Here is a 14,890-nt window from a genome sequence, read left to right as displayed (position 1 = left end):
TTCACCCAAAAATGAAAATTGGATGTTTATCTGCTTACCCCCAGCGCATTCAAGATGTAGGTGACTTTGTTTCTTCAGTAGAACACAAATGATGATTTTTAACTCCAACCGTTGCAGTCTATCAGTCGTATAATGCATGGCAATGGTAAAAAAATCTATGAGAGTAAAAAAAACATGCACAGACAAATCCAAATTAAACCCTGCGGCTCGTGACGACACACTGATGTCCTAAGACACGAAACGATCGGTTTGTGCCAGAAACCGAACAGTATTTATATCATATTTTACCTCTAATACACCACTATGTCCAACTGCCTTTGAGCGCGGCATCCGATGCGTGAGGTGTGTACGCGCTCTGGCGTAGTTTACGTTAATGGGTGTGTTGATATCCAACCGAAGAGCAATCAACCATAACTTCAGGCGAGCAGGCTCAGAAGTTGGGAATACATGGAAAGTCACCACTCCCGAATGAGTTCGCGCGAGAGAAAGATAGCGCGTGCACGGCATCCGGTGCGTGAGGTGTGTACGCGCTCTGGCGTAGTTTACGCAAGCGCCGGAAGTGATCTCTCGCGCGTATACGTCATTCATTGTTTACACAGTGCACAGTCATTGTAGGTACGACGGCTAATCAAAATGGTACTTACTTGCGCTTATCCGGATTGTTCAAACCGACTTAAAACTAAAAGATTACGTTCTCTCGTGCGAACTCATTCGGGAGTGGTGACTTTCCACGTATTCCCAACTTCTGAGCCTGCTCGCCTGAAGTTATGGTTGATTGCTCTTCGGCTGGATATCAACACACCCTTTAACGTAAACTACGCCAGAGCGCGTACACACCTCACGCACCGGATGCCGTACGCTCGCTCAAGGCAGTTGGACATAGTGGTGTATTAGAGGTAAAATATGATATAAATAACGTTTGGTTTCTGGCACAAACCGATCGTTTCGTGTCTTAGGACATCAATGTGTCGTCACGAGCCGCAGGGTTTAATTTGGATTTGTCTGTGCATGTTTTTTTTACTCTCATAGATTTTGTTACCATTGCCATGCATTATACGACTGATAGAATGCAACAGTTGGAGTTAAAAATCATCATATGTGTTCTACTGAAGAAACAAAGTCACCTACATCATGGATGCGCTGGGGGTAAGCAGATAAACATCAAATTTTCATTTTTGGGTGAACTATCCCTTTAATACATGAAAACTATTTTTAATTATTGAACTAAATGTATTTAGTTGATGGCTTGCATTCATTTTTTTACTTTGACAACCCTAAATTTTGTAAAATCTTTTTTTCATAGCACCGTATCACCCCCTTGCAACTCAATCTGTGGACTCAATCTGTATTGTTTTGAGACTCACACAGGCAGTTTTTTTGGAAACGTTCCATTGTGTTCTGAACTGTCACATTCCTCATGCCAATTAATTGATCAGGAATGCTTTAAAGGGCTCATATGATGTTGCTAAAAAGAACATTATTTGGTGTAATGAAATGTGTTGCGGTTTAAGGTAAAAAAAAAACATTATTTTCCACATACTTTACATTATTGTTTCTCCTCTATGCCCCGCCTTTCTGAAACGCGTCGATTTTTACAAAGCTCATCAGTCTGAAAAGCGAGGTGTGCTCTGATTGGCCAGCTATCCAGTGCGTTGTGATTGGCCGAATATGTTATATGTTATATGACGAAAATGTTACGCCCCTTACCATACTGTGATGCCGTGTCCCGTTGCAACGAGACAAAAACATTGAAACTCATTATAAACGAGGCATTTGTTGCATCCAGTGGGGACATACGTAATTACGGATTAATGACTTATACTGTCTTTTTACGCGTTGCATTTGTGACCGGAGAAATTACAATTCACACACATCTGAATATTTGGGTTGAACTGTTCTGGAAAAGTGTTGTAAATACAACTTAACCACTGATTTCTAGTCGTGTCTTCTTTTGGAAGGCCAAACAAAGTATTTTCGCTTTCGCAACGAAACACAGTCTTCACAACATGGCGCGGCGGCGGTGGCAGCAACAATAAAGTTACGCCTTCTTTCTTTGCGTGAACATTTGGGCGGCATTATGCAAATCTTCCCATATCGTGACGTAGACATGTGGGGGCGTGTTTAAATGAGGCGTTTTAGGAGGGCGTGGACCAGTTGTAACTTTTATAAAGAATATCTCTTTGGTTTTGAGACTTTAGTCTTTGCAACTTTAGGGATCTTATCTATTCACAAACAGCTTGTAACACTCCAAAGAGAAAGGAAAACTTGAAATCGCATCATGTGACCCTTTAATGCATTCCTCTAAATAAAGAGCCCAGCAAAGGCAATCATGGCTAAGTGCTGAGACTTTCAAACAGCAGCTCTGAAAAATGCAGTCATGCACGTGACTAGCATTTGAAATGCTGCCATTCCTAACCATTAAAACGCATGATGGTAAAGCATTAGTCATGGATGGGGTATGTGTGGCTCCTTGTGGTTTTACTGCTCTTCATCATTGCACTTGTACTATTGCAGTCATGAGGTATGGTTTGGATTGTGGTATAGTTTAAAAATATGAAGGCAAGGTTGCTTTAATTTATTCCCCTTGCAGCATGATTCAGATCTATCATTCAGAGAGAGTCCAAATTGAAGGTTATTCCATCCAGTCACCAATCAATGCTGGAAATGTGTGCGGCTGAAGTAATCAATCTACTCTCTGAGGGCACAGCACATCCAACCAACATGTGCCAGACAATAAACAGGACAGTTTTTAGTTTATAAAGCTGACCTCATTCATGCTGGATTCATTTGAAAATCAATCCTGTATTCAGAATTGTTTGGTTCTTGGCTGATTGTGCTGACCCAGAATTCATCTAACATCTAAACTGATGTTGTTTTTCAACAAACACCAATGATCGCTTTAATTCACCCTCACTCAAATGGATAGAAAAATTCATATTTGCTGGCGTTCCTCATTTCAAGCTTTAGGAATGTGCCCTTTGACCTTCAAATGCTCCACGGCCCTCCATTTTATTCATGTTGAGGAAGAAATCCAAGGGTAACAATGTCAAGTGCTTCTCAAAAGTCAAAAGAATGTTGGCAGCCTTTTTCTCTGTGAGGAGGAAAAGGTCTCCACTGCGCTTATAAACAAGATGAATTGCAGTGTATCGCATGTTTCCTGGTTCCCATACAGGCTGTAACTGCCATAAAAATGCTAAACCTTTTCATTCCAACCAAGAGGATTTTCTCAGCTTACATAAACTCACCTGGAGCCAAGTTTGTTCTTGTGTTGGTATGAAGATGCAGTGCCACAGTGTCGTCATCATGTTTGCCTGTTAAAATGTTATTTGGTTAAAGATGGTTTATTGCAAATATTGAAAGCAAATGTGAACATTGTCAGTGTATATAGACGAGGGTCATGAACTCTCCCACATGCTGGAGTGCTTTTCCCCCTGGTTTCTGTTATCAGTTTAAATGGCAATGCTGTTATGATTTATAAACTCTACTTAAAATGTTCGGATACTGAGTCATGATAATCCATAACTGTATCTATTATCACTCACTGAAGAATTTTTTATATGTTGAACCTTATTGACAGTGATCTACGTTGAATGTTTGCTTAAAGAACTGCATTTGAAAGCAGATGTATTTTAGAGGTATTCAACCTGGAACAAAAAAAAAATGATTCACTGATTCATTTGAATTATCCTTTAACTTAGCCTTCCCTCCTTACTGACCAATCATATTTTATGTTGTTAAATTATCCGACAAACTTTTGCTCTTTTTTATTTTTATAGGCTGTCCTGTGAGTTAGGGTAGTTTTGAATGAAATTTGACAGAAATCATTCAAACATTGTGGAGAAAAAAAATCTGTTTCCTTGAATAAATATCATATATCCAATTTCTTTGAATTTTGTTGGAAATTGTTAAACCGTGTTAATTTGTTCTTGATGCATTTTTTGTTTGTTTGCTTACTTTGTTAGTTGTCTTTGGTGTACATTAACTTGGTTTGATGCTACCCATCCTAATATCCTATATTTCTTGTACCAGATAAATACTGTTTTTGTTAGATAATCTTTAAAATAGAACATTTTAAATTGTATTTTTAAAATACAATTTTAATTGATACATAAATGCATGAACAATGGAGGTCATAATCAGAGGCATTACTACTGTAGCAAATATGTAAGACGTGGCCGTGTTATTTCCAACAACAAGCATTGTTCACTCTCGTTACAACTGAGACCTAAATTCCTGAGATTCCTTCATCAATCAAACTTTTGTCTTTGAAATGTTATGGACCTCCCATCGACTTAGTATAATTAAAACCATAAACTATACATTCCCCCTTTTAGAAAATGCCAGATTTGTTTGGCATTTGTAATTAAGACATTAATTATTTTATGTACCTTCTATTACAAGGTTTTAATGAGAGGTTTTAACATACAATGGGATTCAAAAGCCTGAGAACACGTGAAAATTCTTCCATTTGGCTTTTTTTATTTTTTATTATTTGATATATATCGTTTCATTACAAATTATATTATCAGCATAACAGTTTGAAAAAAAAAGTTAAATTAAAATGAATTTCATAATGTCTCACTTCAATTTCATTGGTTTGCCTCACTTTTGCTTTAAAGACATCAGCACTCGAGCTGCATGAACTCCACGTTTGTGTAATGTCTGTGCAGAATCTCAAATATTTTCTTAAATAAAAACAGATTTTTTAAAAATCTTTATAAAACTTTATTTCCAGATTTTAATACAATTTTGAATTCCAAAGTTTCAATGCGTTTTCATGCTTTTGGACCTCACTGTATATAGACAGATATTTGGCCCTAAAAACAAGGAAATAAAACACACACACAAGATTTAGCAGGATTGCATGTGGGATGTATGTGAGCTGCCCAGTTTTCACACAGTTGAGTGCCTTGTACTAGGTAAACAACTGAAATTTCATAATGTCTCACTTCAATTTCATTGGTTTGCCTCACTTTTGCTTTAAAGACATCAGCACTCGAGCTGCATGAACTCCACGTTTGTGTAATGTCTGTGCAGAATCTCAAATATTTTCTTAAATAAAAACAGATTTTTAAAAAATCTTTATAAAACTTTATTTCCAGATTTTAATACAATTTTGAATTCCAAAGTTTCAATACGTTTTCATGCTTTTGGACCTCACTGTTTGGCCCTAAAAACAAGGAAATAAAACACACACACAAGATTTAGCAGGATTGCATGTGGGATGTATGTGAGCTGCCCAGTTTTCACACAGTTGAGTGCCTTGTACTAGGTAAACAACTGACTTACAGTACGATCACCCACAAACAACTTCCTCATGAGCAATGCAAGTCTAAGTTGCCTCTCATTACTGTCACAAAGATCCATTAGTTATACATTTTATTTTTTTATTATTTAAACATCACATCTAATACAGATGTAGCCTTGTTCTATATTTGGAAACACAGAGTATGACATCAATACCATGTTACAAAGCATGCGACTACACTAAGAAATATTGAGTTGGCTTTGTCAGTAACAGTATTCGTAGAATAGGAGGCCAAATAGGTTAGTCAATGTTGGGTAAGTCAGCTTTGAGCGAGTTATCTATTGTTCTCTCTCAAAAGCAGAATGTTTGTCTGAATGCCTCAGAAGTTTTCAACAAAACGGAGTCTAAAATGTGGCTAAAGGTGAGCCTGAGGGAAATTACGTGAGGTTTTCTCTGGTGAAATATGAGAGCTGGAATGCCCCTCAATGGCATTCGCTTATAATTACTCATCTTTCTCGGACTGTGCGAGAAAAAACCTGGAATGTGCGAAATGGGCTGAAATCCAGTAGATGGTGCTTGCTTGAACCAACAGAAATTTCCCAAGGGCTTCACAAACCAAGAGACACATATTTTTTATATATTAATAGCTTTATTGTAAGTGTATGAAATGTTTCAGAACATTCACATCTTTCATTGATTAAATAGAAGAGGTCAACCCTTGGCCATGTGTTTTGAACACATGAATTTTACTGAAATGCTCTTTGGCATCAGTTCCTCAGCATTACATTCCAAACACAACTCAAAATAATTGTACAAAATATATATTAATATTTACTTTGAAATGACACCTTGACCAGCAAATGTGTCATTTAAGAGCAAACACATTCGAAAACAAAGTACAAGAAAGCAAATTATAATACAATTGGTTTTCTCTCTAACAGTTCTTCTGGACTCTTAGGTCTATACGTATAAGGTTTTTGTCTCACACAGCGTGACAGCATTAAGCATGCCGATCCTAGAAATGCAACGTAAAAGAATTTTGCTGAAGGGCGTAGCAGCCATAAATAGAAAATCATGAGAAAAACGTAACCATTTATAACAATCAATAAAGGTGGGGTGGAAAAGATACATACAAGAGCTTCAGTCTCAAGAAGAAAGTCAATTGAATTGGAATGTGGTGAAGTTACCACAGGTCTTCTGAGAGGAGTTACAATGCAATAGTGAGGACAATTTAGAAGTTTGTGTCCGCCCTCCTGTATGGTACGGCTGTAAAAAACAAAAAAACGTAGGATTCTCACCAGCAGCAAAAGTCTCTGTAATTCAGTTTACTGCCTTATCTGTCAAAACATACCAGACTGGAGATGTAGTTTTAAGAGAAGAGCTCAGCCTCTTTGACGAGATTTTTGAGCAGCACTATTAATTAGCTGGACTCTTGCTTCACAACAGTATAGTGATGTGGTGTCATTTAAGCTCTCCCAGAGCTCCTCTACATTTATTTTGCAAGGCAGTTTGTCAGTGTTCTTCATCAAATGAAGATCTCCACTGCATCAGCCGCCACATTATCAAGGCCCTTGAAAAGGTCCAGAGCAGATGGTGCTTTCTGGATGTTATCTATGAAAAATAGTAACAAATATTAATCAGTTATCACAAAATGAGGGACTACATCAGGAGAGAGACATCAGTGGTAGACCTATTTACAAAAGATCACAAATTAGTTTTTGACAAATGACTTTTAATCAGCTTATTTTTTTACACACTGAAGTGTGTAATATTTTCAGTATATCCCATATTATGCAGAAACAGTTGAAGTTGACTCACCAGAGCTGGTCTCTGTGTAGGAGGTTTGATCTGTTGTCTGTTTCAGAACTTTCTCAGGTTGTCCTGGGACTGCTTCCGGAGCGAGCGCCAAATGGGACGTACCATTGGAATGACTCTTCCCTGGAAAAAGATCCATAAGAATTTGTAATTAGTAATTCTCAGCTAATTTCATGCCATTCTCAGAACTAACTAATGCTGCTAATGTTAGTCAGACACTAACGTCAGTAGTAAATGCTAATTAGGAGTGAACACTAATGCTAATGTTAGTCAGACACTAACGTAATTAATAAAAGCTATTTGACAATGAACACTAATGCTAATATTAGTCAATAACTTAGCTAGTAAAAGCTTAGCTAGTAACTAGTAAAGGCTTAACTAGCAAACACAATTAGCAGTGAACGCTAATGCTAATGTTAGTCAGACACTAACTTTTACTACATATTAATTAGCAGTGAACACTAATTCTAATGTTAATCAGACACTAACTAGTAAAAGCTAATTAACAGTAAGCATCAATGCTTATCAGACACTAACTTAACTAGTTCTGCAAACTAGCAGTGAACACTAAAGTTAGTCAGACACCAACTTAACTAGTAAAATCTAATTAACAATGAACACTAATGCTAATGTTAGTCACACTACAACTTAGCTTAGTAACTAGTAAAACCTAATAACTTAACTAGTAAAAGCTTAACTAGTAAACACTAATGGTAATTTTATCAGGCAACAGCTACCAAATCATAAGTAGTAAACATAAATTAGCAGAGAACACTAATGCTAATTTTAGTGAGACACTAATTTATTTAGTAAAATCTTAGCTAGTGAACGCTCCTTAGCATTGACACTAACCTTTGACCTGGGCAGTGTGTGTGACCGTTGAATGAGAGATGGTGATGGAGGGCTCAGCAGTAGCTAGTCGGGGGTCACCTGTCTCTCTCTGAAGCTTCTGCTTCAGGATACTAATCACTGTGTCCTTCTCCAGGATTTGGGCGTACAGGGCACGGATCCTGACAACATATTAACCTTATGAGTCCTACACAATCTTAAAATCCAAAATGGTTAATTAAACACGACTGATATTTATTTTTAGGTGTCAAAAAGGTGTCTCTTTTACCTGTTTTCTACCTCCTGGTTCTTGTGCTCAGATAATGGGAGCTCCTCAATGAAGGAATGGCAGGGCGAATGGTTGATGATGGTTGTGTCTCTATGAAGTTCAGGAAAAAAGCTATTAGAAATTGGTTAAAAAAACTCAATAAGCTCTGAAGATTTTGACACTGATCTCCTTCTTTACCTCTGAGCTGCAGCGGTGGCAGCAGCATCCATCGCAAACTCCCTCATGGTCTTCTCCTCCAAGTATTTCTGTTCCCAGCGCGTCTTGTCGGCCTCCAGGGACAGAATGCGCTCTTCTTTCTCCCTCAGAAGCTCTTGCAGTGTGGACACACTCACGTGGGACGCTACGGAGACTGGCTGAGGCTGCCGCTGTGGACAAAGACAAGCAAACAAAGTGTAAGATTGTTGCAATGTCCTGATCTGAAGTCTCAAGCTATTCTTAGCTTTACTGGAAGGAAACAGCCCTGAAATACAATGCCACATCTGAACAGTTAAAAACAAAAACAAAGCACCGTTTTGTCTCAGTACCTGCTGATTTCGGAGGCTCCGCAGTTCCTGCTCTAGCCGTGTCCTCAGGCGCGTTTCCAACCCTTCTCTTTTCTTGCAGGTCGCCTGCAGCTGAGTTAGAGCCCCCTGCAGACGCTCAACCTTCTCCACATACGCTCTCTTCCTCTGCAGCTCCGTCCACAGCTGCTGGCTGCGTGTCTGCGTGGACCTCACTGCCGTCTCCAGGGCCTCACTCCTGTGCTGCTGGTTCTCCACTTCATTTCGCAGATGCTGAACCTCCTGCTCCAGATGTGCACACTGCAGCTGCTGTTCTTCATCTGTCAGAAAAGATAGAAAAATTGAGATCCGTGTTTGTAAATTAAATGGATATGAACAGGTCACATGCTTAGAGAGCCAAAGAAATTCCAAGTTGTGGTCCCCACAGACCAAGTTTAGGCACATTCATGGGCCATTATGGCATTGTGGCATGGATGGTGGCATTTTGGCTGTGATGTCACAATATGGCTTATCTATTTTTTTGTTTATATTTTATATTTAAATATGATTTCTAATGTTTTGAGACATAATATGTGTATTGTATTGATCTAGTAGGGTATTGGTTCAGTTCTAAGCCATTCTTGCTGGCTAAATTCAAGTCCTTAGTTGAAATTGTTAACTAAACTATTAAAATTGTTTTCATTCATTGAAATAAAACTGAAATTAAATAAAATATACAGATTAGTACAGGCAACTAACTAATAAAGTCAAAATAAATTAAAGCTAAATAGAAATATTCAAAAACAAAATCAAATAAAAATGACAAAAGCACAACAAATTTACTAAAATGAAATTAAATTATTATATAATATAGATAATTGTATTCAAAATATTCTAAAATAGCACTGTTCTGCAACCATTGGTCTGTATATTCTATTCTGTTCTATTCTATTCTATTATATTGTATCTAGGTTCGAATGCAAGAACTGATGAAATGCATACGAAGGAAAAGTATGTTGCTTTGGATAGAAGCATCCGCCAAAAAATGTTTTCAGTATATACTAATCCAATATGTCCAGTCATAACAAGCATAGATATTTACGTGAGGATGTGAGAAAGAAGCTGAAGGAATGTTTATGCAGGCCCTCTCCAGCACCACTCCCCATTGACTTCCTGCTCAGGAATTCAATCGCAAAGTCCGGAGCGCCTCATTTACGCAAGCGCTTAAGGAATGCAGAGGGAAGGAGAAGCAGTGACCCACTCTCCCTTTGACCCACATCCCGGAGCTTATTTCCCATCAGTCACTGCGAAACTCATCATCATCCCTACTCTTCCCATTCTTAGCAAACAGGAAGTGATCGCTGAGCAGAACATTTCATTAATTGTCAGTGTGAAGCAGACAAGAGCAGTGGTTATCTGTCCCCAGGCATTCTCTCGTACATAGCTAAAGTCACATCTGACATTTAATCCTCTTTTCTGACTGTTCAGATCAACTAAGGCGCTGTTATGTGACTGAAATTCCTGCATTGGAATGTTCTAATTGGAAACACGTTCCCTCTTTAAGCAAAATGACTCAACAGAAAAACAGATCTCACATTTGGAGTGCAAATCTGGATTAAGAAGTATCCAGAGCATGTGAAACAGTATAGAGGTTTGATGTGGCCATGTTCATGAACTCACTCTGCAGAAGGAGCTTCTCAATAACATGCTGGTTCTGGTCAGCAGCTTCGGCTTCTTTTGCCGCTTGAATGCTTGAATGCTGTAGCCTCTTGATCTCAGCCATCAGCTTGTTTCTTAGCACTTGCTCTAGAGTTTCTCTTTTAGCGCAGCCCTTCATCAGAGTGTCGTAGGCCTCTGAGATCCTTTGGATCTCTTGTTCTAGCTGGGGGAAAAATAAAAGACAATTAAATTGCAAGTCAGATGTGTTAATCTAACAAATACTAAAAGATGGTTAGCAATCAGTGTTGCTGGTTATGTTTAAAGGTGCAGTCACATTAGTGAAATTTTGTGGGCAAAAAAGGTCCATAGTCTATTGTCAATAGTGTAGAAATGTATAACTGAAGTCACAGAAGTCACTTTCAAAATAAGCTGCTTTCTGCTGGCCAGCATGCAAAATTACATAAAAAATTTTCTGAAAAACTAGCACAATCTGTGTGCTGAACATTTTCGCCCTCATTCACGAAATTTCATCAAGCAACGGTAAATGTAACCGCTCCTTGAGAGCACAGAACAGAGAAGGTGTTTAAGGAGTGGAAAGACCAGGATAGCATTAACCATGACTCCATCATCCCAGGCATGTTTACACAAGGCAGTGGCCTGATGGGTAAGTGCTCAAACCTGTGTAATTATAATTCTTTCAGAGTGAGCAACAGCTTAACTGCACTGATGTAATCCATTGAAAACACTACATTGCCTTTTGGAATTTAGCCAAAGTCAAACGAAAACTACAAAATACACATAGAACAGAACGAGAATTGCTTGCCCAAAAAAACTCATTTTGTTAAGTTATTTACCACATTTTTTTTCACCAAAAGTAAATTTCAGTGTCATGTGCTTTTACCTTCTGAATTCTGAGGGCCTTCTCAGTGTGTCCCTCTAGCTCCTGTTTCAGTCTTTTATTCTCGTTCATGAGCATTTCCAGTTGACTGCGACTGCAAGCCGTGACTTCCCTGCCAGCAGGGGGAGCTGTGGAGAGTCTATGGCAAACCTCTGGTGTTTGAAGTCTGCAGTGGCACAAGGTAAAAATCATGATGTTAGTTAAAAAACTAAATTGTGGGATTCCGTTCATCTTAGTATGTTAGTATGGTTGGATGACAAACTACATCAACATGTCCCATATTGCATACTCAGCCATAGCATCAGCCAAGACTATTAGTCAAAATGACACATCTTATAAAGTACGTCAGAACTGGAGGAAATGCATATACTATGTTACCAAATCGAATGTCAGCTGTGGTTAAGTGTACATTTTGCAGTTGTTATAGTCTTCTCTACCTGTTGTGCTGGGAATGAAATGCTGGTGGTGCTTTGTAGTAATGTTCATACTCCGCTGCTTGTTGTGCAGGAAAGGGGTACTCGGTATAAGGAACCTGCCTATTGTATTCCAGTCCTTGCTGGCTATATTGTAAGTACTGGTTTGCATGATATCCATGGATCTGAGGATAACTGGCAGAACATGTTGCAGGCATTTTACTGCGCTCTCCTGAAAACTGCAGAAGCCGCTCACTGAGTGACCGTACGTGGCCTCGCTTCGGGTCCCAGCTGTCTTCCTCCTCACAGGGCTTCGGGATGGTTTCACTATCCTGCAGTGAGCAGCCCCTGTTCAGCTGGCACCACTGGGAGGCCAAATACTGAGACTGGGCCTTGGCTTGTTCATAGGTGGGCAGCTCCTCGCCGTGGTGTGGGTATGTTGTGTAGTTCTCAGAGTGCTGGTAGTCGACCTGGTGCTCTTGACCCTGGGGATCTTGGCGGGCAGAGAGCTGAAGAGACTGGGGCTCCTCTTGGCTGAGGCTCTCAGATGACGACTGTGAAGACCCAGTCCCTCCGCTGCCACCTCTAACACCTCCTCCTCGCTGCAGGGCCTGCTGCTGGATGGCCAGGAGTGTGTGGGCATCTGTGGGGTTTCCATAGCGAAGCTGCTCTTGGATTAAAAAGTAAATTTCAGAGTCATGTGCTTTTACCTTATGAATTCTGAGGGCCTTCTCAGTGTGTCCCTCTAGCTCCTGTTTCAGTCTTTTATTCTCGTTCATGAGCATTTCCAGTTGACTGCGACTGCAAGCCGTGACTTCCCTGCCAGCAGGGGGAGCTGTGGAGAGTCTATGGCAAACCTCTGGTGTTTGAAGTCTGCACAAGATAATAATCATCATGTTAGATAAAAAACTAAACGATGAGATTCAGTTCATCTTAGTACATTAGTGCATTTGGATGACAAACTACATCAGCACGTCGCATATTGCATACTCAGCCATAGCATCAGCCAAGACTATTAGTCAAAATGACACATCTTATAAAGTACGTCAGAACTGGAGGAAATGCATATACTATGTTACCAAATCGAATGTCAGCTGTGGTTAAGTGTACATTTTGCAGTTGTTATAGTCTTCTCTACCTGTTGTGCTGGGAATGAAATGGTGGTGGTGCTTTGTAGTAATGTTCATACTCCGCTGCTTGTTGTGCAGGAAAGGGGTACTCGGTATAAGGAACCTGCCTATTGTATTCCAGTCCTTGCTGGCTATATTGTAAGTACTGGTTTGCATGATATCCATGGATCTGAGGATAACTGGCAGAACATGTTGCAGGCATTTTACTGCGCTCTACTGAAAACTGCAGAAGCCGCTCACTGAGTGACCGTATGTGGCCTCGCTTCGGATCCCAGCTGTCTTCCTCCTCACAGGGCTTCGGGATGGTTTCACTATCCTGCAGTGAGCAGCCCCTGTTCAGCTGGCACCACTGGGAGGCCAAATACTGAGACTGGGCCTTGGCTTGTTCATAGGTGGGCAGCTCCTCGCCGTGGTGTGGGTATGTTGTGTAGTTCTCAGAGTGCTGGTAGTCGACCTGGTGCTCTTGACCCTGGGGATCTTGGCGGGCAGAGAGCTGAAGAGACTGGGGCTCCTCTTGGCTGAGGCTCTCAGATGACGACTGTGAAGACCCAGTCCCTCCGCTGCCACCTCTAACACCTCCTCCTCGCTGCAGGGCCTGCTGCTGGATGGCCAGGAGTGTGTGGGCATCTGTGGGGTTTCCATAGCGAAGCTGCTCTTGGATTAGTCTGTGCAGGCCAGTACCAGACGTTTCTTCACCTCTCATTTTATTTGATGGAGACGAGTATTTATGATCTGAACTGGACCTGGAGGGCAAGAGACCGATCCAAGAGAAGATTATGATTTTTCAATAGTCAGTAGTTATTTGAAATAAATAAATAAGGTTTAAGTGCTGTATTTTTTTTTAACTAGCCTATTGTTTAAGTGCTCTATTATTTTAAACTATTATCATCAGTTTAGAGAAAGTGTCACAGACATATTAAACAACAGTATAAAAAGATAAAAATAAGATAAAGATAAAATAAAATAAATCTAAGACAACTTTACACTGTAAAATGTTGTCACATAACAAGCTTCATTTGGTAACATATGTTTTAACTAGTGTTGCTTAAATCAAATAATAAGCAAATATTTAATGACAAAACCAACTATTTTAACTTGCACCAATGATAGGGAGAGGTCATGCATATCCACGTTGTACCATATAGTTAAAATGAATAATAATAATAATAAATAATGTAAACAGCTATATAAATTAAAAGAACATCAAATAATTACAAAAATAAATAAATTATAAAATAATAACAATTCCAAAATAAAACCAAAACAACACATTCCATTTTACCAACAACTATTCAAATACACACACACACACACACACACACACACACACACAAGTGTTCATCCCTAACCTATAAACACAGCGCGCTCACAGATGCTCAATGGGAAATCTTCAATATTCCTAAAACTCGTCCCCAGCTAATTAAACGCCATAAACATAACACAATTTCGTCTAACTTTTACTCAACAACAACAGATCGTCCTCAAATCGATTCGGATTAATCGGTGTTACATTTAAAGTCTCATATATTCCGTTTTTCTGCCGATTAATAAGGCACTAGTGAACGCGTTCGCTACTATTGATCATGTCTGTAAAACGAACATTGACGATTAACTTACCAACTTTCAAAACTTTCATTCCACACGGATTCTGTTAATGGCATGTGTAATAATCCAAGTAATCCAGCTAATGTCTTCTGTATGTGTTTTATCTCCTCGCTGTGTATGTGTGTGTGCGCTCAGGTCTGGTTGGGTTATGAGCTAGTAGGCGCGCGCTCTGCTCTCATAAATAACTGAGCGCGCCTGGAATGATCGGAATGTGTGAGCTCAGGCATCAAAAGTGAAAAGAGAGAAAAGGAGCCATTTAACTCAGCAGCTGCAGTTCTGCTTACGTCCACCGGGGCTTTCACAGGAGCTACGAGCGCTCAGGTTTTCACTGAAAGTACTGTATAAAGGGGCCAGTTGTGGTCGAAGTAAATCCATGGCAACATAAAGCCTTGTTTTACTACAGAGAGACTGAGAAGTGATGTCACATTAACAGAGAAAAGGTGTCAAAAGGTGTGACCCAATCTGAAAGGTATGCAGACGTGTTGACACAAGATAGGAATACAAATTACTAGAGCTAGAAGATCAA

General features: G+C 39.6%; 1 protein-coding gene across 3 annotated transcripts; it reads right to left on the bottom strand.

The window, feature by feature from the left end:
- Positions 1–5,384: 5,384 nt before the first annotated feature.
- On the bottom strand, positions 5,385–14,529 carry LOC107718124 (angiomotin-like 2a). 3 transcript variants are annotated; one of them, XR_001637385.1, is made up of 12 exons: positions 14,377–14,529; positions 13,387–13,502; positions 11,654–12,272; positions 11,220–11,382; positions 10,340–10,541; positions 8,705–9,000; positions 8,358–8,545; positions 8,181–8,270; positions 7,916–8,073; positions 7,067–7,186; positions 6,600–6,859; positions 5,385–6,514 (listed from the first exon to the last, which is right to left on the bottom strand). XR_001637385.1 is itself a non-coding variant. In XM_016525086.1 (11 exons), exons 1-11 carry the CDS (start codon positions 14,418–14,420, stop codon positions 6,774–6,776), a joined length of 2,082 nt encoding a protein of 693 aa, XP_016380572.1. In that variant the 5' UTR covers positions 14,421–14,529; the 3' UTR covers positions 6,510–6,773. The 3 variants fall into 3 exon arrangements, 2 of the variants coding, with proteins under 2 accessions (XP_016380572.1, XP_016380573.1); XM_016525086.1 differs by having other exon boundaries at positions 6,510–6,859; XM_016525087.1 differs by lacking the exon at positions 11,654–12,272 and having other exon boundaries at positions 6,510–6,859; positions 12,768–13,502.
- Between the last annotated feature and the right edge of the window lie 361 nt (positions 14,530–14,890).

Source organism: Sinocyclocheilus rhinocerous, unplaced genomic scaffold, assembly GCF_001515625.1.
Source record: "Sinocyclocheilus rhinocerous isolate Xijiao unplaced genomic scaffold, SAMN03320098_v1.1 scaffold480, whole genome shotgun sequence".
Classification (NCBI taxonomy): Eukaryota; Metazoa; Chordata; class Actinopteri; order Cypriniformes; family Cyprinidae; genus Sinocyclocheilus; species Sinocyclocheilus rhinocerous.
Note: the sequence above shows the minus strand (reverse complement) of the source record. Positions and strands in the feature narration are given on the sequence as shown.

Excerpts from the sequence above, each read along its gene's own strand:
- LOC107718124 (XM_016525087.1), bottom strand. The coding sequence starts at position 14,420 with ATGCCATTAACAGAATCCGTGTGGAATGAAAGTTTTGAAAGTTG. Across the intron at positions 13,503-14,376 it reads AATGAAAGTTTTGAAAGTTG|GTCCAGTTCAGATCATAAAT; the intron begins GTAAGTTAATCG and ends CTTGCCCTCCAG. Across the intron at positions 9,001-10,339 it reads TGAGAAGCTCCTTCTGCAGA|ATGAAGAACAGCAGCTGCAG; the intron begins GTGAGTTCATGA and ends CTTTTCTGACAG.